Genomic DNA, 27,043 nt, shown 5'->3' with positions numbered 1-27,043 from the left:
CTGGGCAGCAGCTGAATGGCACTTTCAATACGTGCACATATTGATGCCTTTGCCCATCCCGTGTTCCCTGGAAAGCTGCTCATCTGTTCTGTGACCCACAGGCAGAGGAGTGACCCCAGACCAGCTCTGCAGAGGTCCACTCTTCCAGAGGAGGGCTGGAAAGCATGGCACAGGCCATGGGATGTGCTGGCAGGGTACCTTTTTTAGCTCACTGGGTGGGTTGGTTTTACCAGAAGTACCAATTTTCAGCGACTGCTTATGGAAACCATTGGGGAAGAAAGGCTGCAGGTTTGGAGGTGGTGAGAAAGACAACGTGGTATAGGCCAGCTGCCCTGTGACCACCTGCAGACCTGGCTTCTGACCCCAAAGGGAGGCAAAAGGATTGGAAGAGCCAGTAGAGACACCTCTGCAGCACAAAGGCTAAGGAACTCCAAGGAAAAAGGTGCCTTTATTTATCTTCTCCACTTTCTCCAAGGTCTCAAAGCAAACCAAGGCACCAACCCTTTGCAAAATAGATTTCTCACTCTAAATATGCTAGAAATTACTTCTGTCTTCATACCCTTTCCAGGAACTGACTTGGAAATGATCCTCCAAGCTCTAAAAACTCTTCATCATCTTTCTGTACCTAATCTTAATTACAGTTTAGAGAGACAGCTAAGCAGGCTAGAAAGGGTTGAGATGTACAGCCAGCACCTGGAGAGGGTTAAAGGCAGAGGTGCTCTTTTTCCTGAAGCAGTATAGCACTTCACAAAGTGATGATTAACTGGCATGCTCAGGGCAGGGGAATGGAAATGACAGCATGCTCAGCAGTACTAGAGACTAAAAGGTCACAGCCTTTTTACCCCTCTGACCTCACATGCCCCTTCAGCAGCAGCCACACCACCCTCTCTCCATGCAGCAGCCACCTCTTCTGTTCAGCAGTAGTCCTTCAAGAATCTGGAACACTCCTGTGAATCAAGGCTGCTCACTCCAGCCCCTCGTTGTTTTTAATCCACAGACAACACCCACTGGAATGTGGTAGGTTTGTACCCACTGCCTGTGGGTGCAAATGCTGGCAGCAAGCAAAGAAAACCAAGGCAGAAAAGTGAGCAGGCAGTGAACTACCTTAGATTGGTTTGGTCCTCTGGGCTGCTGCTGCTGCTGCTGCTGCGTGGGCTGCTGAGGGCTGTTTGCAGGTACCTGACACGGCAGTTGGCTGGAAGTTTTAGCGGGTGATGATTGTACGCTCTGGAAAGAAAAGAGTATCCATAACACCTTATTCCCCAGACATGACATGGACACAGGGCTTAGGCTTCTTACAGCATTTATAAGTTTGTTTTTTCCCCACTCTTCATTATTTATGAAATTCCATCCTTCTCTTTCCATGAGCAGAGAAATCAGACTGGATGCGACTGAGAGTCCTAAGAGAGGAGGTGGTACCAGCCTAAATCCCTGGGCTACCCATGACATGCCTCAAGGATGGCCAGACCTGACAGAGTAGCTGTGCCCTTGCAGAGCAGTGGTGGAGCTCAGGTGAGATACTCTGGGGTCTCAACGTTGACAAGGTTGATGTTTAGACAGCTGCCAACATCTCACCTGCTATGCAGCAAACGTAGCCTGCTCAGTGCCTGTCACTAATGGCAGACACTGCCACTTGCTCTGCAGAAAGTGCAAGAAATGTATCAGCAGAGAATGAAAATTATCTTTGATGTCATGGAAGGTGCTGAGGTTTGACTTATGCCATCAAACTTGGGCGTATTTATCCCTTCCTGGAAGGAACACTCGGAACACTTCTGTTAAGTGCTGAGCTCATGCCAGCAGGGGATTCGTAAATCATCTCTGATGAAAGACTCTGTTAACACTGAAATACTGACATGCATTAAAACAAAGAGCAGCCAAAAAGCAAACAGTCTGCTCCCAGGGTCTGATTTCACCTCCTGGTAGATAAGATGACCCATCTATCACTCCAACTACGATCTCTACAGTTAAGGACAAGAGGTGAAATACACTCTGCTCATTTTACTACCACGGGCATAGTTGTTAAAAACCAGTGAACTGTGGCAGCAAACCCTTGTAGTCCAAGCCCAAGGTCCTGCCTGACAAAAGGCAGAACCGTGTGTTTGGAAGAATGCTGAACAGCCTGTGATGCACACAGCCGTGCACTGTGCATTGCCGTACACAGCTCATCATTGTCAAATTCCAGTCTTTTTGCCAAAGATCTGCTTACACTGCTCTGTTTTACAAAGCCATGATCTACCAACCACTGCAGTGAGCAACTCAGCCCTTTCAGTATTTACTGTATTGAATTTCCACGCTGTGAGGCCATCCTATGGTAACCTGAATGGGAGAAGGAGAGAGGAGCAGCAGCAGCGATGGGATCCGACCCTTGCCTACCTGCAAGGGTGGGCAGCTGCTCCCTGCCATCCCGTGGGGAGAGAGGCCCTGCCTCTCGGCGCTCTGCTTGGTCACGGTGAGGACAATGTGGGTCCCTGTGGAGTCAGTGATGAGGGTGGGGGGAGGGGTGCCCTTGATGACGGCACTCCCTTGCTGGCCAAGGAAAAGCCGCGGGCTGTGGGACTGGCACGGCGGCTCTGCCTCCTCCTGCTTCACCATCACGGCTTTCTTTGGCACCGGGCTTGGATTCGAAGAGTCCATTTGGCTAGCGCTTGGTGCAGGGCTGGATTGGTCTGTTTGGCCACTGGATTGCTTCGCACACTGGCAACTCAGGAAACCGTTTTCACTCTTGACCTGGGTGCCAAACGCTCCTGGTTTGGAGGCGAGGGCTGTTCCTTCTCCCGCAGCTGTTGGGGCTGGCTGTGACTGCTGGGAGCGCTTCTCCTGCTCCAGCTGCAGCCTAAGCATCTCCACCAGCTGCTGCTTCTGTTTCAGCATGCGGGTGAGTTCCTCAATCTGCTTGTCCTTCTCCTGCAACATCTGGTCTTTGTCCCTAACTTCTGCATCTCTGCTGTTACCAGCACCACACCACTCTGACTTGGGTGCCACATTTATGCTACAGGAGGCAGACTTGGAGCTTTCTTCCTTCACCAGGAACTGTACTGGAGATGTCTGCAAGGTGAGCTGGGTCAGAGGTGAAGTCACCATCTCTCCAAAGGTATCCCCAGTGCCCGAGTTTTCATCCCCTGTACTCATTTGCGAGCGCTCAGAAGGAGTTGGAGAAACGGGAGGAGTTGAGCCTGTGCTCCCAAACTTCATCACGCCGCCACCAGTAACTGTGGCCACAACTACTTCTGCTGGTGCAATGCCAGTGGTGACCAGGGCTGGCCCTGTGCTCAGCCTGGCAGTTGGGAAGGCCACCACCACTTCAGCAGCTTTAGGGAGGACGGCTGCTGTGCTGGGCTTGGGAGTGGGGGTAGTTTGGCTGGCTGCACCGTTCTGCTCTTGGTAAGCTCGGAGGCGCTCAATCAGGTCCGTCTTTGTGCCCGAGACAGGCAAGGCCCTCAACTTTAGCTCTTGCTTCAGCTCTGCTACCTGATAAGGGGGGAAAAAGGAGGGCAACATTAAGAGAACTTCTAACTGAACAACTATCAGTTAGATATCAGCAGCAACATCTTTCAGTACGGCCCGCTGACAATGGCAGGAAGGGTCTATTCAGCTTCACAGGACATTTACCTTCATCTCATCCAGGTTGGCAGGGAGAGGGCCAGGCTTGCCCACCGCAGCGTTACTGTTTTGTCTCATCAGCCCACTAGAACCAGAAGACACTGAAGATGTGCTGCTGACTGTGGTAGAGAGATTGCGTACGGCAGGGGCACTGGCACCACTCTGCTGCTCTCCTGGAGGCCTGCAGGAAAAGAGAGAACACAGACATCAAAACCACAGTAGAAAGACACCAGAGGCCCCCACTGTCCACAAACATACACATTCAGAAACATCTGGGTCACTAGTGCTGCCCTAGACTCTGAAGCACACCAATGCTCTTGACTATATCCCTGCCCCTTGCTGTGCCGACTCACTTCAGCTGCTTTTGTCTGATTCATCTCATACTGGCTCTTTTTGAGGCCCTCAGGAACCTACAAGGCTGAGTGTGTCACACTGTCACACGCCGAGGCCACCCCTCACACCCAGAAGAGCGTGTCTCTGGTAAGAGTGCTGCTAAGTGCTCGCTAAGAGACACCTGCCCCTGCGGACCCGTACTTAGGTGGGGCTGGCAGGATGGTCTGATAGTTGTAGTGCTGCTGCTGCTGGTTGAGGATCTGAAGCTGGAGAAAGAGCTGCTGTTGCTGCAGTATTTTGGCATAGGATGAATCCATGGGAGGAGCTCCCTTGTCCTGCTTTTGGTCCGGGGGAATATACTGATGATACTTAAGCTTCTTGACTTTCGGCTTCAACTCCTTGGCTTTTTTACTGCGCTGAGACTTCTCACTAGCAGACTTGGGCTGGCTTTGCTATTTAGAAGAAAAGGAGGAAGCAAGTAAGAATGGAAACACTGATATACTGTAATAACCCATGTAAACCAGAACACACAGTGGGATTTTAGTTTTGGAAGTCTTTAGTTTGTTCATCTCAGGGTCTTTCCATGCTTCTCTGAGACATTACAGACACCGCAGTGGCAGCTTATGCTGTACCATAATGCAGGTCACCTTTCCCAGCACACCAGATCATTTGCTCATCCAGTGCAGACTCATTGACTCTAATTATAGATAACACTGATTGTTTCAAAACATTTTGCATTCAGCATCCGTTTTATAGAAGATGAATATACCACAGAACAGAAAACCCCATTAAATATGTTACAATCAGTGTCAGAGGAAGACACTAGTGAGAAATGTTTCCTCCCCTTGCATTTGTTAATCTAATACTTCCAACTCCAAACCTGCTTAAAAGTAACCTTCTTATCTTCCTTTAGACTACAACAATGAAGACATCAGCCAAAACAGTACCTTAATGAGTGTTGGTGGGGGCTTGGCAGCAGTAAGAGCCACTCCATTGGTAAGACTAGGGGGCAGAAGAGGTGGAGGTGGCAGTGGTGGAGGTGGCTGCTCAGGTAGGAAAAGAGTTTCACTGGAGTCTGCACTAATCTGCAACTGGGATGAACCCTGCAGGAACAGAAAAAGGCAGAATGAATATACACAAGAGGAGGGAAACAGTTTAACAGAGTGCAGGAAGTATCCACTTAGAAGAAAGCATGGGCTTCAAGTCATTAATCGGATGCCTTTAACCCACTGCTTCAGTTGTCCCTGAGAAGCAGTACAACTTCTGAGGGCAGAAAAGGAATCAAAATCCAACACCTGTATCTCCCAGCATCTCCTGCTGGGATCAGTTGCACATAGGCTGTATCACCAAGCAATGGCTGCCCACTTCCCACAAGACACCACCATGAGGGTTTTGAATAACCAGAGGAGGATGTCACTGACACCACACAGAACTAAGACCCCTTGTGAAATCTCACAGACTGTATCTCCTAGGGAAGCCTTAGTCTCATTTTTAGGCTCCTCTGCCACAAATCAGCCTGAAGCTCCAGGGCACTGCAGGAGGCCTCCACATTCTCACCTGAGCTAGTGATGTACCAGTGGTGCTAGGGAGAGCCTCACAGATCCGGGAGTCCATCGGCGATGGGACAGAGCCTTGGGACTCATGGCTGGCTGGCTGCTCTGGGGAGAGGGCATCACTGCTGTCCTCATCAAAGGAGGAATTGTCTGCAACCTTTGGGTAGTTCACCTGTCCAACTAAAAACACAAACATCAATCATGGTCTGTAAAGTGGAATAAGAAATTACTTGGCTTGACACTAGATGTTTCACAAAGACAATGATGGCATGTGGAGAGCTGTGCTTAAAGCACCAGCTAAAAATGAGAGAACAGAGTCCTAACTAGATCAGGTTTAAGTGTTTACATCCACTGCCTATCAGTAAAATAAAATAATGTGGACTGGGGTGAACCATTTCCCTGGATTCCTAGCCAGGCAAGATCAGTGAGTGTAAGAAGCGATACTCAGGTCTGCCCAAACCCAGCTCTGTGACATGGCTTATTTCATTATCATCTGGCACCAAAGAAGAAGACTGGACAGTATAAGGTTGAATCATGGCTTCTCTAGTGTTCATCCTGTATGGTGGAAGGGTAAAATCTCTCTTGGATTCTTCTGTCTTGGAAGACAGAATCCCAAACTGTCCTCTAGTCTCACAAGCAATAAGGGCTATGGATTAAGTGGTGGCCCTGGCTGCTATCAGCATTTCTGTCCATCTACACACCAGTAGATAAATTCACATGAGTGTATACTTGTAATGTACCAAAGTACATTTTCTCAAATTAATCCTGCTAATTAGGGAACTACTGTCATTTGCACCTCACCTAAAATCAAGAGGAATCCAGAGATGTACTTTGCTCCGTCAGAAGGAAGCCACATCTCTTATGCTTCAGTTCACAAGTTCACCCTTCCTCAACTACTTCTTGTTCAATAGTGAAGCCAGGGTCTCTCACAACACTATCCTTTTCCTTTTTTATGGAAAGTATTTCCATCTTGCTCACAGTTGTGTCCCATTTGTCTTTACAGTAGCTGTGTGTGTTTGAGGAGATGAATAACCACAGACACAGACTGCTCAGTCTGGGGAGACAGGAAAGAGCACTGCTGAGGCAGTGGGAAGGCTATTCCTCAGCATTCCTTTCAGCCCTTGGAATGGCACTGGCATGATTTACATCTGTTCTGGTTTATTTTTAAAGGGGTTGAATCCTCTGAAGTTTTTGAGTTCACAGACATCTTTTGTTTCATCACACCTGTTTATATTCTGTCTCCCCTCTTGATCTAAGTCAGTGGGTTCTCCCTGACCAACGTTGTTGACATGTTATACTGAGAGAGGGATTTTAAGGAGACAGTCTAGGGAATACAATCTTCAACAGACTTTCAAGTCTTTAGGGTATACAGCTGCTTTCATATTCTTCTGGAATGTCCACATTCCCTATAATTTAATGTTTCCACAGCATTATCTGGGCCAGAAGAAGATCTGCTTTTTCAAGTCCTTGGGCTGAAAGCCTGTGGTTTTGGGCCAGGAAAATGAGACCAGCCATGGGATTGCACTCTCTTAGATATGCAGGTGAATTGACAGGTAATCACAGCCACATGTGGGAAATGCCCTCCACAAAGATCTTCCTCTGACCTTACCAATAATAGCTTCCTTCAGGCTCGATTCCACAGGCAAGATGTTCTTCTCCACCAGCTCCATGGGCCCTGGCCTCTGCGCTATCTTCTCATTGAGGTCATCTGCCAGTCTGGCTCTCTTCAGCTTCAGCTGCTTAGCCTGCAAGGAGGGTTCAGCTGAGGTCTCTGTTTGGGGGAAAGTAAATAAAATGGCATTAGTCCAACAAAGGTCAAGCCATGCCCTTCAGCAGTATTTTAATTCTATTCAAAAAGGTAACTGTAGATAACAGTAGGTAACTACAGAAAAATAGTTGATAGATAACAACAGGTAACTATGCACTACAAAGATATGAGAGATGTTATGTATATTTAGGTTATAAAGATAACTACAGTAGCCCTTTTGACAAATCCACTGTTCTCAAACTGATGTCACCCAATTCTCGTTCATATTTTCCCCCTGGTTGTGCCCCAAGCTTGGTGCTCAGCAGCAGCACAGCGCTCCCTCTCTGAAGCTGAGGTTTGTTATTAATCAGATCAAATCTGCCTCAATCCCTCTTGGACATTTTATAGTGTCTTCCCTTAGCAGAAGAGGAATCCATGGTCATTCTATTTCATTGCTGCTCAGCTGTACAAAACTGCACAATTTGAATTCACACAGTATTTTACTGAGAATAATCTCCGAGCAAACAGAGTTGAATCCCTCTCAAGGAATCATGCAACAGGCATGATCTTCTGCCCATTCCCAAGTGGAAGGAAGCTTTGGGGATCAGAGGCAAAGCAGAATGCTGTTAAAAAGGTAGTTCCAATAAAGTTTATTGTTGATGTTTTCATGTTCAGCACTAGCCATACCTTCCAGAATGTGCATCCTAACCAGCTCTGATCTCTCTGGCCGGGAGCGAATTTTGCGTTTCAGATAGTCCTCTGTCTGCAGCAAAAACAGACAAGCAAGAACCACTTTCAGCTGATCAGACACAGGAGTGAAGGACTCTTGAACAGCACAATGAAAAGAAACAACCATCTTTAGCTGTCACTGAGATCTAAATAAGCACAAAACGGAGAAGGGACCTATCTCCTGTCCCAGGGCACCCAGAGCTTACTCTAAAGATGACCTTCTATTGTAATGACCTCAGTCAATTGTGCAATGCTGCCCCACAGAACAGAAACTGGGAAGGACTTCCTCAGGAGCTGAAGTCCTCTTTTCCCATTGTATGCACCATCACTAACTTGTGTCAGAGAAACATCCATGAGATTTCTTTTTACGTGAAAGATAAATGCACTGGATCCACTGTTCACAGAAAATACTTTCATGTACTGCTGGCATTCAGGGCTGACTTGTAGTTTGGGCATACTCTTTACTTTGACTAAAGATATGTTATTTGTTAAGCTAAAGACCCCATGCTGACCCTTGGGGGACAGAATTTCAATGCTGTGACAAGGCTGATTTCACTTCCAGAGCTGCTTTTAGCTCTGTCTTTAGAGAAAGTGTTATGGAGCAATGCACAGAGATGACCCTGACAGGCAGAACATGTTACTCTTTGCACTGCTGAGGAATGGGAAGCTGGAAGCAGCAGGTAATAGACTGGTAAGTACTGCACATCAGGATGGGCCTTCAGAGAAAATAAGTATTAAAGTTGGTCAGAAAACTGCACCACAGTTGCTCAGCTGCCCACATAAAAATATTAACTTAGTAAGGTTTTAGGAAAAAAAGAGAAATAAGCAAAAGCCCTTTGGTCACTGGTCTTAATGCAAAGTCCCCTGTTGCAATCCTTCCACAGTTTAAATGCCTCCCTTACAGTTTTTAATCACAGCTGTTATTTTTTTTTGCTTATGTTGCTTTCACTTTTAAAACAAAACTTAGTCATAACAAGTTTCGTTCCACTGTAGGCTAATCAGAAAAAAATATCCCCAGAGGCCTTTTGAGGAACAGAACTTATCATGAAACTCCCCAGTTAGAAAAGGTGGTACATGAAGTATGATGCCTGGCTTCCTCTTTCTGTAGAGCCAGAAGTCTGTGATTTCAGTGTCACAAGATTTTGCGGGGATCCTCTCTACTGAATTTTCAATTTTTCTAGTCTCCTAGGTAAAAATTGCATGTGCAGGTAGCAGAGAAACTTTCCTCAAAGCTGGAACTGAGTTCCACATGATAAGAGCATTTAATAGCATTTAAGGGCAAAACAAACACCATAAAAATAAAAATGTCAAGTGCCTGGACAGTGGGGAAGAAGAGTATCAGCCACTTCCAGAAAGATGACTCTAGGGAAAATCCAGGCACCATTTTCAATGGCTTTAGGCATATTTCACTGAGGGTTAACCAGCACCACATGCAAGCTCAGAACCCCCCATCTAATACACCTCTGACTACAGAAAGCTGCATTACATCCAGAATATGAACACTTCCCTTCTGCATCTCTTTAGCAGCTACAGGATGCCCAAAACACAAGACATACTATTCCTGACTTGCCCAAAACATTAAAGATTATATTTCATCTTACCCTGGCGCGCTCCAAACTCTTCCTTTGTTCATGAAATGCAGCTGGACTTTTCAGAGCTGTGGAGAGGAAAAGCATTTAGAAAATTAATTAGAATGATGGAAGTTCTCTCACTGCACAACCCTTCAGGCCAACTAAGTTAACAAACACACCACAGCAACTGCCTCCTGCATCTTCCAACACACTGAGGCAGATCTGCAGCTGGTACCAAGCAATGGAAAGTGCCATACTCCATCTGACAGCACAGGGACACATTGACAAATTTTTGTGGGCCATTGAAGTGTCTAACAAGTGTCTACAAGTACACTCCTAGTCAAACTAATCACTGTTCCCAAAGTTGGGTCCAAGAGCAGGATTCAGAAACAGCCCCCCAAAAAAAAGCCTTTTACAAGCTTCAATAGAGAGTAAGATATCCAGGACCCTTGTGGGAATGGCTCTGAAACATTGCAGAGGTCAAACTGTTGGAAGGATGGGGGACAATGTGAATGAACTGTAAATCCCCTTTACTATCTTTTAATCTTTAAAAGGAAGCTGCAGGTCTTTCCAGAATCTGGACCTGTGTTTTGTACACATGCAAGGACTGGCTGCGAACCCTGAGGCTCCACAGCACACATATACTGCTCCCTGCAAGAGAAATTACTGTGAGAACAGGGACACTCGGAGAGAAAAGTACATCTGTCTGTCTAGTGACAGAAAACCACAGCTTGAGGAATTAACTTCAGCTCTCCACAGAACAGACCTTCTCACCCCCTTGGGCCCTGTTTAAAACCAGAGCCAAAATGGATCAGGTTTTAAGAAACTGATCCTCTGCTGTCCAGGACCACACTAACCCTGCAGGAATGTCTCGCTCTGCCTGGCTCCTCTGGAGCACACAAAGCTCACGTCCCACAGTAAAACCAGAGGGCTGGGGGGGCTGATGGTGTCAGGAGCTCCTCACAGTTTCCCTGAAGCTGCAAGTAGCTTGTTTTTTTTAAAAAACGACCACACTGTGCTTTGTGTTAAGTAGCTGAAGTGAGTGTAATAATTTCTTTCCATATTTCTAAAATACTCATATCTTAAACCATCTGAATTACCATCCAGCTAAACAGAAAAGTTAAAGAACTTCAGCTTAAAAGATAAGTTGCAAGTCTTTGGAAGACAGAAAACTAAATTCAAAGAGTTAGTAACTCTGAAGTGTTGCATCTAGCTCCTGTGAAAAATAGTCTGCTGATGTTATGTTTCACTTAAGATCAGTCATTAAGTATTTCTCAAATATAAGTTCATAATGAAGTCTCAAAAGAATTAAATAACAGCCCCTCCATAAATGCAACTTAAGAAACTACTTCTAACACATGTGGAGCCTTCTACACTTTCTTACAGAATGAAACTGAGTAGCCACAGAAAGGTTTGAGACACATTGTGTGAAATATAGAGTCTCCTTCTGATACCAAGATTATTTTTTTGCCTTTTCTTTTATATACCTTTTTGAATCCTCAATATTCTTAGGATGCATACTTGTAATTCCTTAAGTCTGATAATTTAGAATTGTCCTAGTATTCTGTTAGGCCAGGAGACCAAACATCCTAAAGGCCTCACAGCTGGAGGCCAGAAAGCCCTGCACTATCTCGGGAAACCAAGGTCCTCCCTAGAACATATTCTGTAAACTAGACATTTGGCCCATCCAGGGGGAATTCCTCAGATGGGGGAATATCACACCATTCCTCCAGGCCTCCCACTGGGGCATCCTTGTTAGATATGCTGATTTGTGAGGTCTGTAAATTGTATACACCAGCTATCGTGTGCATGCCTTGTGGCACATCCCACCTCGGTGAAGTGGTGCACCGTAAGGATCCTTATTAAAATCCTGGGGTAAAAACCCTTATCCCTGAACCCTGTCTGGCTCTCAATTTTTTAAGACCAGGGAAAGGCATCACCTCTAGGTTCACATCAATGGAGTAAGAAGTAGAATTCAGTCCACGTGGCAGGAATTCTGAACATGCCAGGCATCGTAGATGGGATTTGGAGTACAGAAGTGAATGAAGAATAATTTGTAGAATAAATTAACAATAACTGAAAACCACAGTGAGTGTGTATATAGACCCCTACAACAATGGGCAAATAGTTCCTGCTCAGACTAGTTCCATAAATCTGATTACAGAGAGAAATCACCAGAGAAAGTTGCACAAGCTGTGAAACACACTTCGAGATAAACCAGAGGTATGGTAGGGATATTGTTTTGCAACAACTACAAAAATAAGGCAAAAAACTTCCCCATCTAGCTGAGGCACCAACAAGGCCTCAGCTGATGCTTGCAATGAGGTGTCCTGACCATGGCACTTCAATGAAGAGCAAGGAACAAACAATGCTCTTTTCAAGTCGAGTGAGCTGCTTGTGAATTCCCATGTGCTTGAACCTGAACGTGCTTTCCTTTCATTGTGGGCATCTCACACAAAAGCAAAATAAAAGCTCAGGTCCACTTGGGCAAAGAGAGCAAGGAACATTTAAATCAGCATAAACATCTACCCTGGAGACAAGCGAAGCAGGATTCATCTTGAGTGCTCCAAAGCTCTCTAGCAGAATGCGCAGACGCAGCAGTAATTAATTCTTTACTCTCCCCTTCCTGCCCACCTCTGCTGTCACTATGAGGCAGCAGATGAACTTTAAGTGACATTTCCCTGACCACAGCTAATGGCCAGGAAAGTCAACTGCAGGAGTTGAGCTGGTGTCATAGGCAGTCCAGGAAAACTCTTGCATACAGAAGAACAAAGCAAGAGAAGAATCCCTGAGTAGGAAAAAAGAAAAACACAGATGCATTTAATAGTAAGTAACGCAGAGCTGCCACAGGAACAATCTTGCAAAGAACACTTTCAGTCTCTCATGGCCAGTTCTCTGAAACGTGCACTGGGATGTGGCTCTCTGGGCTGGCAGCATGACAGAGGACTTCATATTTGACCTCTGAAAATGTCAAGAGGGCACAAATCCTTCACTGCTTCCCTCAGCAATCTAGGATGAGGTTGATATGTCAGAACAGGGTGTCTATTGTAAAATCATGCTCCACTTGAAGTTAACTAATCCTTGCACATTTTTTTGCTTTGAAATAACTACTTAACCCAGAGCTGTGGAGCAACTCTGTTAACTACAGCAAATTTAAAAAAAAGGAAAAATATAATCCCATGAAGAACTCTGAAGCAATAAGGCTCTGGGTGAGCTCTAAAGGAGACCCTAAAGTGCAGATATGCCCCTTTTCCTGCTCCTACCCCTACCCCTTCCCAGCCACTTAGCACTGGTCCCTGCAAAACTGCTCCTGTGCCTCATAAGCAATGTGGGTCGCTCACCAGAGTGCTGCTCCATCCATTCCACTCACAACTATCCAAACTGACAAAGCTCTGTCGTTCTCAGCCCCATCAGCTGTGGTGGCTCCTGGCACTGTATATGAATGAGGGGCTGAGCTGGTGGGGCAGAACCTCTGCAAACCAGGGGGGTGTGGGGCAGCATTCCCACTCTGTCCACAGCCCTTAGGACCTGAAGCATCAGGTATAACCACAGAGGGTTAGGGATGAGGAAATTCCAATGACCTGATGCTTTCTGACTGCTCAGCCTGCATAAAATACACCAAACTTTTCCTTACAGTAGTTTGTCTAACCTGTTCTTGGAGACCTCTCCTGAAAAAATGTAGCATTATTGCAGAGAAATTATCCCACTACACAAATGTTCTTACTATTTAAAAACCTTTCTGAATGTCTAACTTATATTTTCCTCCCTACATTTTATACTCTTTGTTCTCCACCTTACCTGCAAAGATTACAGAGAACAATTTATTTTCTTCCTCTGCACCTATCCCTTTTGAAAACTTTGGTTCTCCTAATCTTCTGATATACAAAATGACCAAAGGCAGTTGCTTCAACCTTCCCTTGCAGGTAGCATTATCCAGACCTTTGCTTGTTTAGTCTCTTGGACTCCTTCCATTTGAGGTGCATTTTTGTTGAAGCCTAGTGTCCAGAACTGGGTACATATTCCAGCCTAGGCTTCACTGGCTGTTACAGAGATAAATGATTATTCAATAACACTTCTCAGCCACATGTCCCAGCCAGTTTGCCTTGTTTTTGTACATAAAACAAGCAACATTCACTTGTGCTTGTCTCACCATCCACTAAAGGTCTCCAATCCTCTTCTGCAGAGCTGGTACCAAGCCAGCCACTCCTCATCCTCAATTCAAGCCACTGACTAGGTGTTACAAAATGTAGACATTCTGCCTTTCACTTTATTCTGTAGTTGTTGGCTTCTCCATCATTGGGAATCCCAGTCCTGTCCTCCCCCCAGTCTACTAACCTGGACTGACTGTTCCTTTGTTTACATCACAGCACTGAAAATACTGAATCCTGTCAAACACTGATTTTCTCCCTTTCCATCCCACCCAACAACCCTGCTCAAGTCAGCCTCCCAGTCTGACACCAAGCCTTTATTCCATCCTGTTTCCAAGTTGCATAGGCAGCTTCAAGTAGTCCCAGCTTGCTTCCAAAACATCAGGAAAGGCTGTTTCAAGCACCTTACTAAACCCAGGAAGGGCAAAACCACATTTAATACCCTGAATTCCCTGGGAAGCATTTCAACAAATATTTAGTCTGCTGGTAGATCCAGCTTCAGCAATGATCTCCTTTTCCCTGCTTTCCATGTCCCACGTGTTTTTGCCTTGCCACTGATGCTCCAATTGTACTGCACAGGGAGCTCTGCTATGGAACTGCTGCCATAAAGTATCTCCTGCACCTCTCCATGGCACCTGCCCCTCTCCAAACTTAACTTGAATCCTTGACCTAACTGTCCAGCCACCTTTGAGTGAGCCCTGATGAGAACTGAGTGTTGCCAGAGGGGAAAAAAACACCAAACTTGCCAAAGTACAACAGCAGTATGAGCTGTTGGGTTTTTGTTTTCCACTGTATGCAGAAAATAAATAGTTGACAATGCAGAAGTAACTTCTGCAACGCTCAATTTCAGTTAGGTTACCTCCTGCCTGCCTTTTGATTTTATTTCTACATGATATGTACATGGCATTTTCAGCCTCAGTAACCTGCAGTTCCATTTCTCCCTCATTCCTGCACCTAGGTCTGGGTCAAAGCATGTCAGCCCTTGGTTATGCTGACAAAATCATCTGTGGACTCTGATCACAGTTGTTTTGAAGGAGTTATTTTAACCTGGATTGGTATGCTGGCTTACAGCACGGCTCCACAAATAATAGTGTCAGCAAAGCTGAGCACAACTGCCCTGCCAGACAAAGTCAGGAATGAGAGGCTGAGTTTAAGGCCAGCACTCTAGCAGGAGCCCCATCCTTCTGCACCATGGCCCCCACATCTTCAAATTGCCCCATCCACCACAGGAAGGCAGCCTGGTGTTACAAATGGCCCAACAAGCACTAAGAAAGGCTCAGTGACAGATGGGGCAATAGCATCACCAGTGGGGCTTGGGACAGCACAGTCCAGCAGGTGACCTCCACTGAGCTGTTCACACTTTTGTCACACTTGGACAACTGTGGCAGTTTGTGACATCTGCTGTTAGGAGGATGAGTTTTACCCCTCACCTGTAGATGACTGACAGCAGGACTTGATTTTCCTGCCACAGGTGGGCTGGCTAGCAAGGATCTCATGAAATTCCTTCCACAAGCATCCAATTTCTTTAGTGTCTCTGCTGCCTGTTGTGGGGCATTTTGAGGCTTCATCTCTGGAATTCCTGAAACATTAGCATCTTTGTGGCCACACCCTTAGCTACCATGAGCAATCTCCCTGCACATCAATGATGCAACTGTTCTGCGCCTCCACCCTGCTTCAAAAATGTTGCAGCTATCCATTGCAACTGTGTTATTCCATCTGACCCCCAAAACCAAGCAGCAGCACACAAGAGCATCTACATTCACCACACTTTTCCATATAAAGCCCAGAGATGAAAGTTGCTAATATTCACTTCAAAGCTATGTATTCATTCCTATGAAACAGGGTGCAAAACTGCAATGCCTGAGTTCAGTGTTCCCCCAGTCCAAGCCACATTTTGCAGATGGCAAAGTGTGAATGAATCACAGAACCACAGAATGGTTTGGGTTGGAAGAAACCTTAAAGATCATGTAGTTCCAATCCCCCTGCTATGGTTGCAGGGACACCTTCCACTAGACCAGATTGCTCAAAGCCCCATCCAGCCAGGCCTTGAGACACTGCTGCAAAGCACCAAACTGGTGCTGCTATGAACAACAGACTGAAGTAAGGATCAGGAATCAAATCCAAATCTTCAACATAACAGCAGAGACAAAAAGCTGGGTAAAATGGCCCACACATTTCTGTTCAGGGCTTATCCCACAGTATAAAAAAGCAGATTTTAGCCATGCAAAGCTTTCAAAGATATTCATAGGCAGACCTCTGAGTTCCTGTCACCTAGCGTGAGAAATAAGTGGAATCAGAACCACTCTGAGACACTCTAAGAATGAAACACAGCAGGGGAAGGGGACTGACCCAACTGCTGAGAAAAAGAGGTCAAAATCCCCATACACCCTGCATTTGCTTATACAGCTGACAGAAGACACTGAGGTTTGCACGGAACCAAACAGAGGGAAGAAAGAAAGGCAAAAGGATCTGCACAGATCCTCATAGCTCAAGTGCCTTGTGGGAAGCAGAGGCTGCAAAGCCTTCTGTAATCAGTAAATCGCTACTCGAGGCTATCAGACTTGTAGACTGACAGAGGAGAGGAAGCACATGAGCTGTCCTTGGCCATAGTATCTAGCTCATCATAGACAACAAGATGATATTTCAACTGCAAATCAGTTGGTAAGACAACACACAATGTTTGTAGAAAGGCTACAGCTAAATTCAGAATACTGAGTCAATACTTTGCTCTTCAGTTAGACTCATTCCTAAGGGAAAGGAAAAACCTTCCTTTGCTATGACAAAGACAGATATCCAAACCCAAACTCAGACACACTGATTTAATTCAGAAAGGCAGAAGGCCTTCTGCTGCAGCTATGCACCCCTGCTCTCAACCAAATTCTGGTTTCTGTCTCTTGTTTACTATGCTTTCGTAAAAAGATGAGATAAGTACTGGAAATAGGCTCGATGACTTCCGCCGTTGGTTGAGGGTGGGGCTCCCACCCATAGGATTTGCTAAGAGACACACAACTCGAACCACAGAGCAAGGCAGTTTTAGCACTTTCTTCCTCCCTTCATCTTCACCCCACTTTCAAAAAGCATGTTCAAAAAGCATTTCACACAGCATGGAAGAAAAAGGTATTAAAAAACTGGGTCACATGCACAGAAGGGGTTGTCATCTTGCCAGTAGGGCAGTGTCAAAGAGCTGCTGCTGTGTGCTGCAGAAATATGAAAAGGGGCTGGAGAATACACAGCTGAGAGAAGGGAGATCTCCATCAGCATCCTTTTCTCCATTTGCAGCTCTGGGGAGTTTCTCACTCAGAACACAGAATGATCACACTTTAGAATTCTTGATACCATACCTCAACACTGGTAAATGACCTTGGATTAAGGGTAAAATATGAGTATCAAATTAAAGATAAGGAAAAAAGCTACAACTGGTAAATTGTGATTATTCAAATCCCAAAATACATAAACTCAGAAAATTAAAAATTAAGACTGTCATAAAAAAATCAATGCAAATATGTTTATGAAGGTAAGAAACACATCTCTGACATTCAAACAAATGCAGCTTGCCCTTCAGTGACCCCCTTCAACGAGAGTGTTACTGGGACTGAAGGATTATGAGTGTTCCTAGTCCCAAACAGATGAAAGACTGGAGAAAGGCTCCTTCCCACGTTGCTGCTGTTGCCAGCACTGCCAGAGCACAGCATTACAGACACAGGGCTGCAGCTACTCCAGCCAACAGAGACACACACAGAAAACAGCAGCCACATGAAGCCCCTGCTGCAGATGGCCTGTGAGCCCCAGGCTGCTGTGGAAGGCAGAGCTGAGGTCCTGCCTCCCTGACATCCTCCCTGACATCCTGCCCTTCTCCTGGCTCAGCATTCTGAACCTGCACAGCTCAGGCAGCTGTTTTCCCCAGGAGGAGCCCCTTTCCAGCTCCCTGCACTGGGCTTGCCCTGGCTGCTGAAGCACACGGGAGGGGAGCTGTGGTAGCCTGCTCAGCTCACTCACCAGGGACACTCAGCAGCTGAGCTGCTGCCAGTGCCTGCAGCAGGCTCTGCTCCAGAGCCCACCTTCAGCAAGACTGCAGTAACTTCAGTACAGAGTATCCCACCGATGATGCAGCTGAAGTTTAAGATTTTCATTCACTGTATGAAAAGCCTAAATTTTGTCACAGTAAACATGAAATTACTGGCAGAAAGGACTAAGATTTTTCCAAGGCCCAACACTGAGTTAATTTAAAATCTAACATATGTGCAATTTCTCAGAAAGTTCATCCTCCTTAGAAGCAGAATGGAAATTGTCACCCATGGTAACAGTTATCAGATCTGTGGATGACTATGGCTATGGCTTTGTGTCAAAAAACATTTACAGCAAATACAAATAATGTACAATCTGCTCCATCCATCACCATTAACTCTTTGCACTCAAAAGACACTACCTAAATCCTGAAATAAAAAAAGGCAAAGTTTCATTACAATCAGGATTATGCCACCTCCGAACTGGAAAGGAAAAGGGACACAAGGAACTTCTGCCAGGAACCTTTTGATCCATACATTCATGGACCAGACTTCATGCCTGTGTCTTGCATGGATAATTGGCCTTTGCAAACTCTTCTGATAACTCTCCAGAGTGCCCAGGGTGAGAAAGGCACGGGGTCACAAAAACGAGAGACCATTCCCAGACAACAAGAATGAAACTGAGACAACTGTGGGAACAAGGGAAAAAACTGTATTGCCTGTCAAGACTTTACTCCCCTGAACTATTACGTTTCTCTTGCAACTGGCAGAGTTAAATCTTCTGTCATGGCAGGGATCGAGGACCAAAGGCAGCCCATCAAACACCTGAGCATGGTCTTCCTTCTACAGCTTCAGAAAGGGCAAACAGCACATTTTCATCCTAACACAATGAGCTTTATTACTCCAATCATGTCTTATTAATCACAGATCATACAGACACATGGAGAACATAGACAGATATCTAAAAATAAAAGCAAAGCAGATGCAGTTTTTAGTCTTCTGACAATGAGACTCTCAGCTTAAATGTACAGACAGCCTTCTACACACAAAGCCTGAAGGCTTTGAAATTGTGCTCTAAGAAAAATTATTAAAGTCAAATAACCAGCAAATAATTTCTTGGAGACAAGTTATAGGTATACAATCAAACTAAAATAAAACCAGTTACAGATTTCTGTGCAACATACCAGAAACAGAAAAAAAATGTAGAGGACAGCTACAGCAAGTGTCCTCTACTTTTTTTTTTTTTTTTAATTTTACAATACTTGCTTAGTGTTCCAGTTTTACTCTCAGAGCATGACACTGAGTATATTAAAAGTCTAGCTGCAGCTTTATTTACAGTCCACATATATGTTTTTAGCTCCTTGTCCTAAATGAAATTACAGTTCCAGTTAAAAGCATGAAAGAGAAGCAGCTGCCAATGTGCAGAACAGCAGACATAAAATGGCAGCGAAGTGAAAACTTGTATTTTTGCTTGATTACTATAAATAGATTCCATAAAACTGCAGGAATGTCACTACAAAGATCTGGTATGTGAAGTGGTGAGAGAATGACGGGGACACGTTACGTAGCAGGAAGAGATATTTCAGGGTGCTAAAGCAATGGCTTTAGCTCAGCTCTCATAGAACACATCACAACCTTGAAATGTCGGCTGTGGAGCCACACTGCAACAGTTCCAAGTCAGTAGAACTCCACCCAGGCACAGCAGTTCATCTATCCTGGCCCTTATGTAGAGGACAAAATCTATCCGAGGCATGAAGAATTAATTGCCCCTGAACTCACCAGCATGATGGCAGAACAGCTCGTGCCATGAAAAATACTGCACCTGTGGATTATTCATGTTCCAACAGCTTGCTGCCCCTCCTTTCTCTGACAAACATAGAAAGATGCTCCTACTTGCCAATTAACAGTTACAATTTATAAAACTTTTTTTTGCTTTTGTTTTATTTCTGACATGTAATAAGTTCTACTGTAGCTATTGTATGTAACAGGAACCAAAGGTTGGCAGGTCTCCTCCAATTAGCACACACAGAGTAAATCAACAAGATTCATAATTAGAAATAAGAATAAATAAGAAAATATTAACATAAATATTAATTACAGAGCCATGCAGCAATAAAGCTAGAAGTGCATAATTTTCACGTATTTTAAAAATTATTTTTTTCTAAACTGAAAAGCAGTTAGACTATCAGGTAAAGGCTAAAGCAGAAATAGCATTTAGATCCCCTACACAAACACAAGTGTGAATGTATGGCCAGACCTTGGGGTTGAGATATTGAAGTCTAGAGACATGATTTAACCTTAGAAACTCACATGTGGCAATCAGTTTGCTTCCCAAATTCAGTATCTCAAAGATCCTTAGGTTTTTGTGATGGCAGCTGTGCTGGATGCAGAAGACCAGCTACTACAAGCTTTGTCTAGGTGATGATCAACACTGATATGCCAAAGCATGACCTGTGTTCTGTACTCTTAATTCACCAGCTGTCTCCAGTAAATAGCAATTCCTTCAAAATTCATTCTAAGCAATGTCTCATGGACTCCCAAAAAAGCAAATACTGCATTTTAGTTTTATAACAAATAATACATTTTGTCCGCTAACCCTATTGCTAATAAAAAATGCAGCAAGTGATATGAAAGGCCTAATGAGATGATAATCATTAGACTGCCTGCTGTATTACAGTGATTTCTAATGCTGTATTACAGTAATTTCTAATCATGTGACATGCTGGATTGAACCATGGCACGCTCCCCTCATGGAGCTGAGGATAAAATGCACTCTTGTACTCTGGAATAAGCTCAAGCATCCAGCAGGTTGCACGTCCCAGCAGCAACGGCATCAGAGTGTTGGTAGCACAGACCTAGGGCATGGAAACACCCCAGCAGGTGTTAAAGCAGCCCCATTAGAATCTCCATGCACAAATTCCATCCTCTTTGGATCTACACAGAGCCACGTGCTCTGCATCCCAGAACACAAACATACAGAGGAGTTGGATGTGGGCACAAAACCTGGCAAACATCAGATATACTGAAGTGAAAAAGAAGCTCCTGGAAATTCTCAGCCTGTACAGCTTCCAGGGCAGGCAGTGCCCTTTTCAAAAGATGCCTGTGTCATTTTTCAGAGACTCCCACAGCATCACTACAGAGAAACACAAGGCACATTCCCAGAAATTATCTACTTCTGCTTCGCCAGCTTGGCTAGATGTGATGGTCAAAACAGCTTTCCTGCAGGATTGTGCCATATGACAACCTTGCATTCTTGCCTGTGTTTAGTGCTTGCAGCCAGAAGCCAAAGACCACAATCCTGATAGATAAAACAAACGGCATGTGAAGCTTTAAATCTTGCAAAAGAGAAAAAGAGCCACATATTTTGCATTACGGAGTATTGCTACGTTTGCCAAATGTCTTTCCCCTAAAAATTTTTGCTGTTTTAGTTGAAGATATTTTCCACATAACTTTCTACTCAGATGTGCATTAGCTACTGTTTCAAACACTGTCTTCAAGAGTGAAAAATGGGGTGTTTGATATTCCCCCCAAAAACCTTACAATAGCTATAACCTTTAAATTTGACACTAAAAAATGACAGCGTCTGACTGTTCTTCTACAGCACAACAGAGTTCAAAGAGTTGAATACAGACAGCAGATTTTGTATAACTTGTATTTTGTGAGGACAAGAAGATGAAAATCATCTCTGCATAGCTACAAAAAAATGCAAATAGCAAAAAGGTTTGTCTATTTGCACTGTTAGAAAATAGGCCAAAACCTGAATAAACATAAAAATCCAGCTCTCCTTTTTTCAAGATACTGTCATCCTAACTCAGATCACAGATATGTCAGCTGCAGGTGAAGACTTGCTTCCCACCATTTTTCTAAGGGCAATTGAGAATTTTAATCTTGAACTAATGGATCCTGCTACTAGTAAAAGGTTACACAAAGTGGTAACAGAAAGCAAGAAGAATTAATGAAGCACAAAATGCAATTATTTTGAATCATTTTTCACTGCCTACAAATACTTTTTTTCTTGCTACAATACACTAATCTTTCAGGAGAGCAAAGCCCCACTGTAGGTGGCTGGTGGGCTGGGAAGGTTAAGTGAGATTAAGTGTACTTGGTAAAAAATGTTGAAACATTTGCCTTTCCACTCTACCATATAAACAAAATTCCACATGGGACAAAATAAGCAATTCACAGTTCTGTTATGAACCAGCACAGCAGGAGCAGCATGACTCTACTCTCACATAAGGGTGACACAAACGTGTCATCTCCCACTCCTCATATTTACAGTGTCCAAAAACCTTGTGTTGATGGAAGCCTGCAATGAAATTTCTCTTTTAGGGCACCAATTTGCAGAACAAATTTTATGTGGGGCTTCGATTCAGACAGGAGAGCCAAAGGTACCAATGGGAGTTTGCACAGTACCATAGCTTGTCATGTAAAACAAAACCTTTCACTTCTCCCACACTTGGCTCAGGGATTTTTCCATGGCTGTTTGCCTCAAGATATACAGGAACTGATCTGTATCACAGGCTAATCCAAAGGAACACGTAGGAAAGCACAGTAAGACCAAAAGAGAAACCAAGTTGATGGTGAGGAAGTGACATCCCCACTCTGGATGGGAAGGTGAACTGGAGGTGTGGTGCCAGACAAGCTGTAGTCTGGTCCCATGGGCTGAATGCATATTAGCTCTAGGCAGAATATTTTACACTTTATTTTCATTCCAATTTAATCCAGCTCTCAAACTTCATTTTATGGTGCAAAGCAAGGCACAGCAGGCAGGTGCAATCAGGGCCTTCACTTCAAAAACACATTCCTGATACAAGCTGTAATGCAGATAGAACTGCAACCACCACAGTTCTCTCAAGAGTGTTAAGACTCTCCAGATGGAAAATAAAGGAAAGAAAAGAAGCCAACCAGCATCTGACATGCAAAGAGCACTCCAGCTCTTTTAGTTCAGCACCAAAGCATCCTCTGGATTCCAACTTTTATGCTTTTGTTGAATCATCACTTAGGACTGTGTGGGGCTTGGTTCCTGGCTAACAAACTCAAGAGGGACACACAAGTCCAGCACTGCCATGCCCAGTAACAGATGACAGTGGAACAAGATTAAGCACCTCAGTGTTTTCACTGACAAGAGACACAGACCACAGAGAAGAAAGGGAGAAAGAGTACAGGATACTTGCATATTCCCAGCAGTTAAAAAAAAGTCTATTCTGGAACTCCTGAAAGTAGATGTAGAGCTGTCCTGGCGCTGAGATGCCTTCTGGAGGAACACGGTCCCTAGTCATCCTCTTTACTTCTCAGGTTAAAAATGGGATTTTTTTTTTTTTTAATATATCACAATTTATCTCACATCTGATCTTCTCTTCAAAAACTGCCCAGGCAAATTACATTTTAAACATTTCCCTATGTGTGGTTATTTCCAGCTGGCAGGTATGGATAAATGATACCATTACTTGGGAGAAACTAATTTCAAATCATGTTTAGAACAGATATGTTAAAGTAGGTTTTTTTTCCACTAAAGAAAGAACCTTTTAATGTGTTGTCAGTATTTTCACGAAGTATTTTTCTTTGGTCCATCACAAAATTCACATGTAAGAGATATAAATGAAGCAATAAAGGGCACAAATCTGCAAAGACTAGTAATTTAGACTATGTTTTAAATAAATTTAAGACTCACTAATTATTCTGGATGCCTTACTTGAATTACTTGCAAGGGCCTCATTTTCAAAAGGCCTAGAAAACAGACCCCTCTCAGGAATCACAAGTTTGGCCAGGCACACTTTGAAGAAAGCCAGTACTGAACATAAGTTAATACAGTATTTGCATACACATCCACCTAAAGCAGGACACCACAAAGAAGTCAGGAACACTTTCTTCTGAGAAGCATTAGTAAAAAGGCAGCCACTGGGACATGAGTCTTTAATCCAAAACCAGTAAGTGTATTCTGGAGAAGCTCTTATACAAGCTCCTCAGATTAAAAAATACACAACAGGTATGATACATCCAGACAGCACAATCTTTTCTTTTTGCTTTAGTAACACAAGTTTTAAACAGGGGCCCCAGAAACCTCTTAAAGAACATCACTGCCATCCAGCAAGCCACTTCAGCTGACAGAGTGCTGCTGACAGGTTCTCCTCACTCAGAGAGCTGCCAGTCGAACCTTCAGCCCTCAGCAAAGTCTAAGTCACAGCACTGTGTCATATTGCCGTGTGCATCCCAGAAACAGAAGAAATGAGAAAATCCTCATTAATACACCATCTTCAAGTAAAGCTTCTGAAACAGGGCAGCAGGAAAGCTTTTGAAAGAAGGAAATACATTTCTGATCCACTGCATTTTGCTCCAGCTTTTGTGTGAAACTGAGAGGACCTCAAAAAGAAAACATTTGCTGTGTGGCTTTACTTCAAATTGTAACTTGTAAGTCATCTAGTTCAGAGGTACCAAAGCATGACAAAACTTATTTGTCACCTCTTTTGCATTTTTGAGGGAAGGAGGGGAGCAAAACAAAAAACACCTTCTCCAACACTAATCTGACACTGGAAGGTTGACTTTAGGGTAGATCCTCTCTGTTTACCCAGAAAAGCACACGCTCTCAGCCTGCACAGATTTTGCCTTTCCCTGCAAGAAGGGCAATGACTGATGCCCATAGGGCTCATTTAGCTGTTTTCTACATACAAACATGGGACCCTCTACAAAGAGGGTCCCTTGTTGGTTAACATCTTGTACACCATGCCTGGTTTTGGTCAGTTTATGGAATATGTACACACAAAGTTACAAGTGCCCCAGAGGTCTGGGGAGCTGCCACACTGTAAGAACAGAAACTGCGGAGGCAGGAAGCCTGTTAAAACTGATTACCACCATGGGTCAAGTATATAAGGCACTTCTAACACAGTGTGTTCTCCAGAAGACTGTGCATTGAGATGAAACACCAGCCTAGCTTTGCAGTACAGTTACTGCAGCCATTGCTCTCTTCCTCTGTATCGGAGGTGGCACCAACACTTCAGAAGGACCAGGCTGGGTGGGACAGGGTGGGGCTCTCACACTTGATGTTTTCCATGCAGAAGCAGAGAACCTGACCTTTCAAATCAGATGGGAAACCATTCTCCACCAAAAACCATGCATCCAACCACCAGGGCAAAGAACTGAAGTGGTACTTACGCGGCATGATCCCTTGGCTCACCAACTCCTCCCGCGTGCGTCGCTGCTGGAGCTTCAACTGCAGCACTGCGCGACAGCAGAGAGAAGGGAGAGAAGGAAACCCATCAGTGCAAGGAACAACTGAAGAGACATTTTCAAATGCATCTTGTTTTCTTCTTTGGATGCCAAGGCACTGGCGAGCAGCAGAAGGAAAAGCCCCCCCTGCCACCCTGCTGCCCTGCCCTGCTGCAATTGCAGAAGTGGCCCCCAGCAGTCAGGTTTCCGTAGGCTGCTGCAGCCAGGGGGAGAGGAAGTTGCGCAGGGTCTTGGCAGGGTGATAAAAATCCACAAAGCCAGGCCTGTTTCTCAGTTCTTTCTAGAGCACCAACTGCTTTCCAAACCATTAATATTAAAAAACAAACAAAGAGAAACACCAGCTGACAGTCCTCCAATAAACACAGAGTGACACCCCAGCTGCTAATGACTCCTGAAAACTCTAATTACTATGTGCAGATTAAACGATATGTCAAAATTGTTGGTCGTTACTCTAAATTACAAGGCTGATTTCCTTCCTCAGCTCAGAAATTCACCTTCAGAAACATCTCATGAAAGTGAAATACCACGGATACATCTAGAAGTGTCCTTCCACTACAAAAGGAATCCCCTTATCACTAGAATTTTTTCTATTTATTTTAGCATAACAGAACATATTCATGACCTGTGTGAAATGCAGTTAGTTGGGGTTTTTTAGTGCAAATCCCTGGAATAACAATAATTTCAACATTTAGATTATAACAGCAGCTTCCCTTTAAACTATACAATCAAAGCGTTCTTGATTGTTCTTACAGTCAAAGACACCTTCCATATGAAAGCAACCTTTCAAAACTGAAGAAAAAATTCACATGAATGTGACACACATCTCAAAATAGGACAACCTGAGTATCATGGAATCCATTTGCAATCAAGCCCAAACTCCTAAGCATGCTCAACATAAAATATTATAAAATGAATGGCAATGCATCTCATCACCCCTGTTTTAATTTGAATTTCTCTTATGCCTTTTTTATAGTCCACATAATGAAAATCCACACGAATGTTGTGGAACCACTACAGAGCAAAACTGCTCTCTACAGTCTAACTATACAATCCCATTATAACCCTTATGTCTCCTAAGTACTTTGTCCAGTACATTAATTTCATACATTATATCCAAATTCGTATTGTACACTCCCTAAAGTAGAGAGCAAAAAATTTATAAGAAGATGCCACTTTGTCTACTTACAGACATCACCACATTTTACCTGTTTCTTTCAACCTCCTATCTGCAGTTTGCATTTGACTAAGATACATCTTCCAAAATGGGTTCTGGTCTTCATATGTGTAAAAAAAGAGATCCATCTCTTCCTTTCTATGGTTGTTTCCATAGCACCTAATCACCTTCACTTAAATCACATTTAATTTTCTTCTTGGATTTTTCTGGCTTCCACGTCCACTGACTCTTGAAGTAGCTTTCCCTGAAACTGTTTATGACAGTGAGAGGAGTACCTCCTACCAGTGGAAATACCTCTGTGCACACAGTGTGCAAACAAGTTACCTCTCTTCTGTTTCTCAAGACAAACTACGATTTCTTAATATATGCATCCTGGGCAGGAAACTACTTTCTTTTAGTACATGGAAGTGAGAGAGGGGAGGAGGATGTACAGAGCACCATGGTAATTCTGTGTGGGATCAGCCAAGAGCCAGAAGGAGGAGGAGGGAACAGAGAGGGGAAGGAACAGGCCCTTCATTTGGCTGTGAAACTGCAAACAGAAGTGGTAGTTCCAGACTCTTCCTCCCACCCAGCATGAGATTGCTCTCCGACTTCTGTGCTAGTGTGAGGGCTAGCACAGCTCACAGGCAGCCTGCTCACAGAGCTTCTCATTTGTTGGACTCCTTTTGAGGTTATCAAAACCCAAATCTTGATCTAACACCTTGCTGAGAGAGACAGTGTCAAATCTCTCACTCTCCCCGTCACCTCTCAGGTCCCCCTGACTGGTGGATGGACTCACTGACACAGACCACAGCCCAGTCAAAACAGGCACCAGTTTTTGCATCAGTGAGTTGAAGAGGATGGCCACGTAGCCAGGAGCTGTAGTGGAACAACCCTGGTATTTGCCAGCACTGAAGGTGGGAGTTGGACTTCATCCTTCCCACAGCACTCTCTCACTGAGTGATTTCTGCCCCATTAGGA

At 44.3% G+C, this 27,043-nt stretch overlaps 1 protein-coding gene across 2 annotated transcripts in view; it reads right to left on the bottom strand.

Moving 5' to 3' along the window:
• MRTFA (myocardin related transcription factor A) overlaps nt 1-27,043 on the bottom strand; it is a 76,592-nt gene that overhangs the window by 5,581 nt on the left and 43,968 nt on the right. For both annotated transcript variants that reach the window (XM_064420158.1, XM_064420157.1), the window contains exons 2-11: nt 24,835-24,900; nt 9,564-9,619; nt 7,921-7,996; nt 7,096-7,257; nt 5,491-5,666; nt 4,881-5,036; nt 4,135-4,385; nt 3,610-3,781; nt 2,374-3,468; nt 1,105-1,227 (exon numbers count right to left, since the gene is read on the bottom strand). In XM_064420158.1, the coding sequence (XP_064276228.1) occupies nt 1,105-1,227; nt 2,374-3,468; nt 3,610-3,781; nt 4,135-4,385; nt 4,881-5,036; nt 5,491-5,666; nt 7,096-7,257; nt 7,921-7,996; nt 9,564-9,619; nt 24,835-24,841 (2,274 nt within the window). In that variant the 5' untranslated portion in view covers nt 24,842-24,900. The remainder of the gene's footprint in view (nt 1-1,104; nt 1,228-2,373; nt 3,469-3,609; nt 3,782-4,134; nt 4,386-4,880; nt 5,037-5,490; nt 5,667-7,095; nt 7,258-7,920; nt 7,997-9,563; nt 9,620-24,834; nt 24,901-27,043) is intronic.

The sequence above is a fragment of the Passer domesticus genome, chromosome 5 (assembly GCF_036417665.1).
Source record: "Passer domesticus isolate bPasDom1 chromosome 5, bPasDom1.hap1, whole genome shotgun sequence".
Lineage (NCBI taxonomy): Eukaryota > Metazoa > Chordata > Aves > Passeriformes > Passeridae > Passer > Passer domesticus.
The sequence above is the reverse complement of the archived record's forward strand: the minus strand, read 5'-3'. Positions and strand labels throughout refer to the sequence as shown.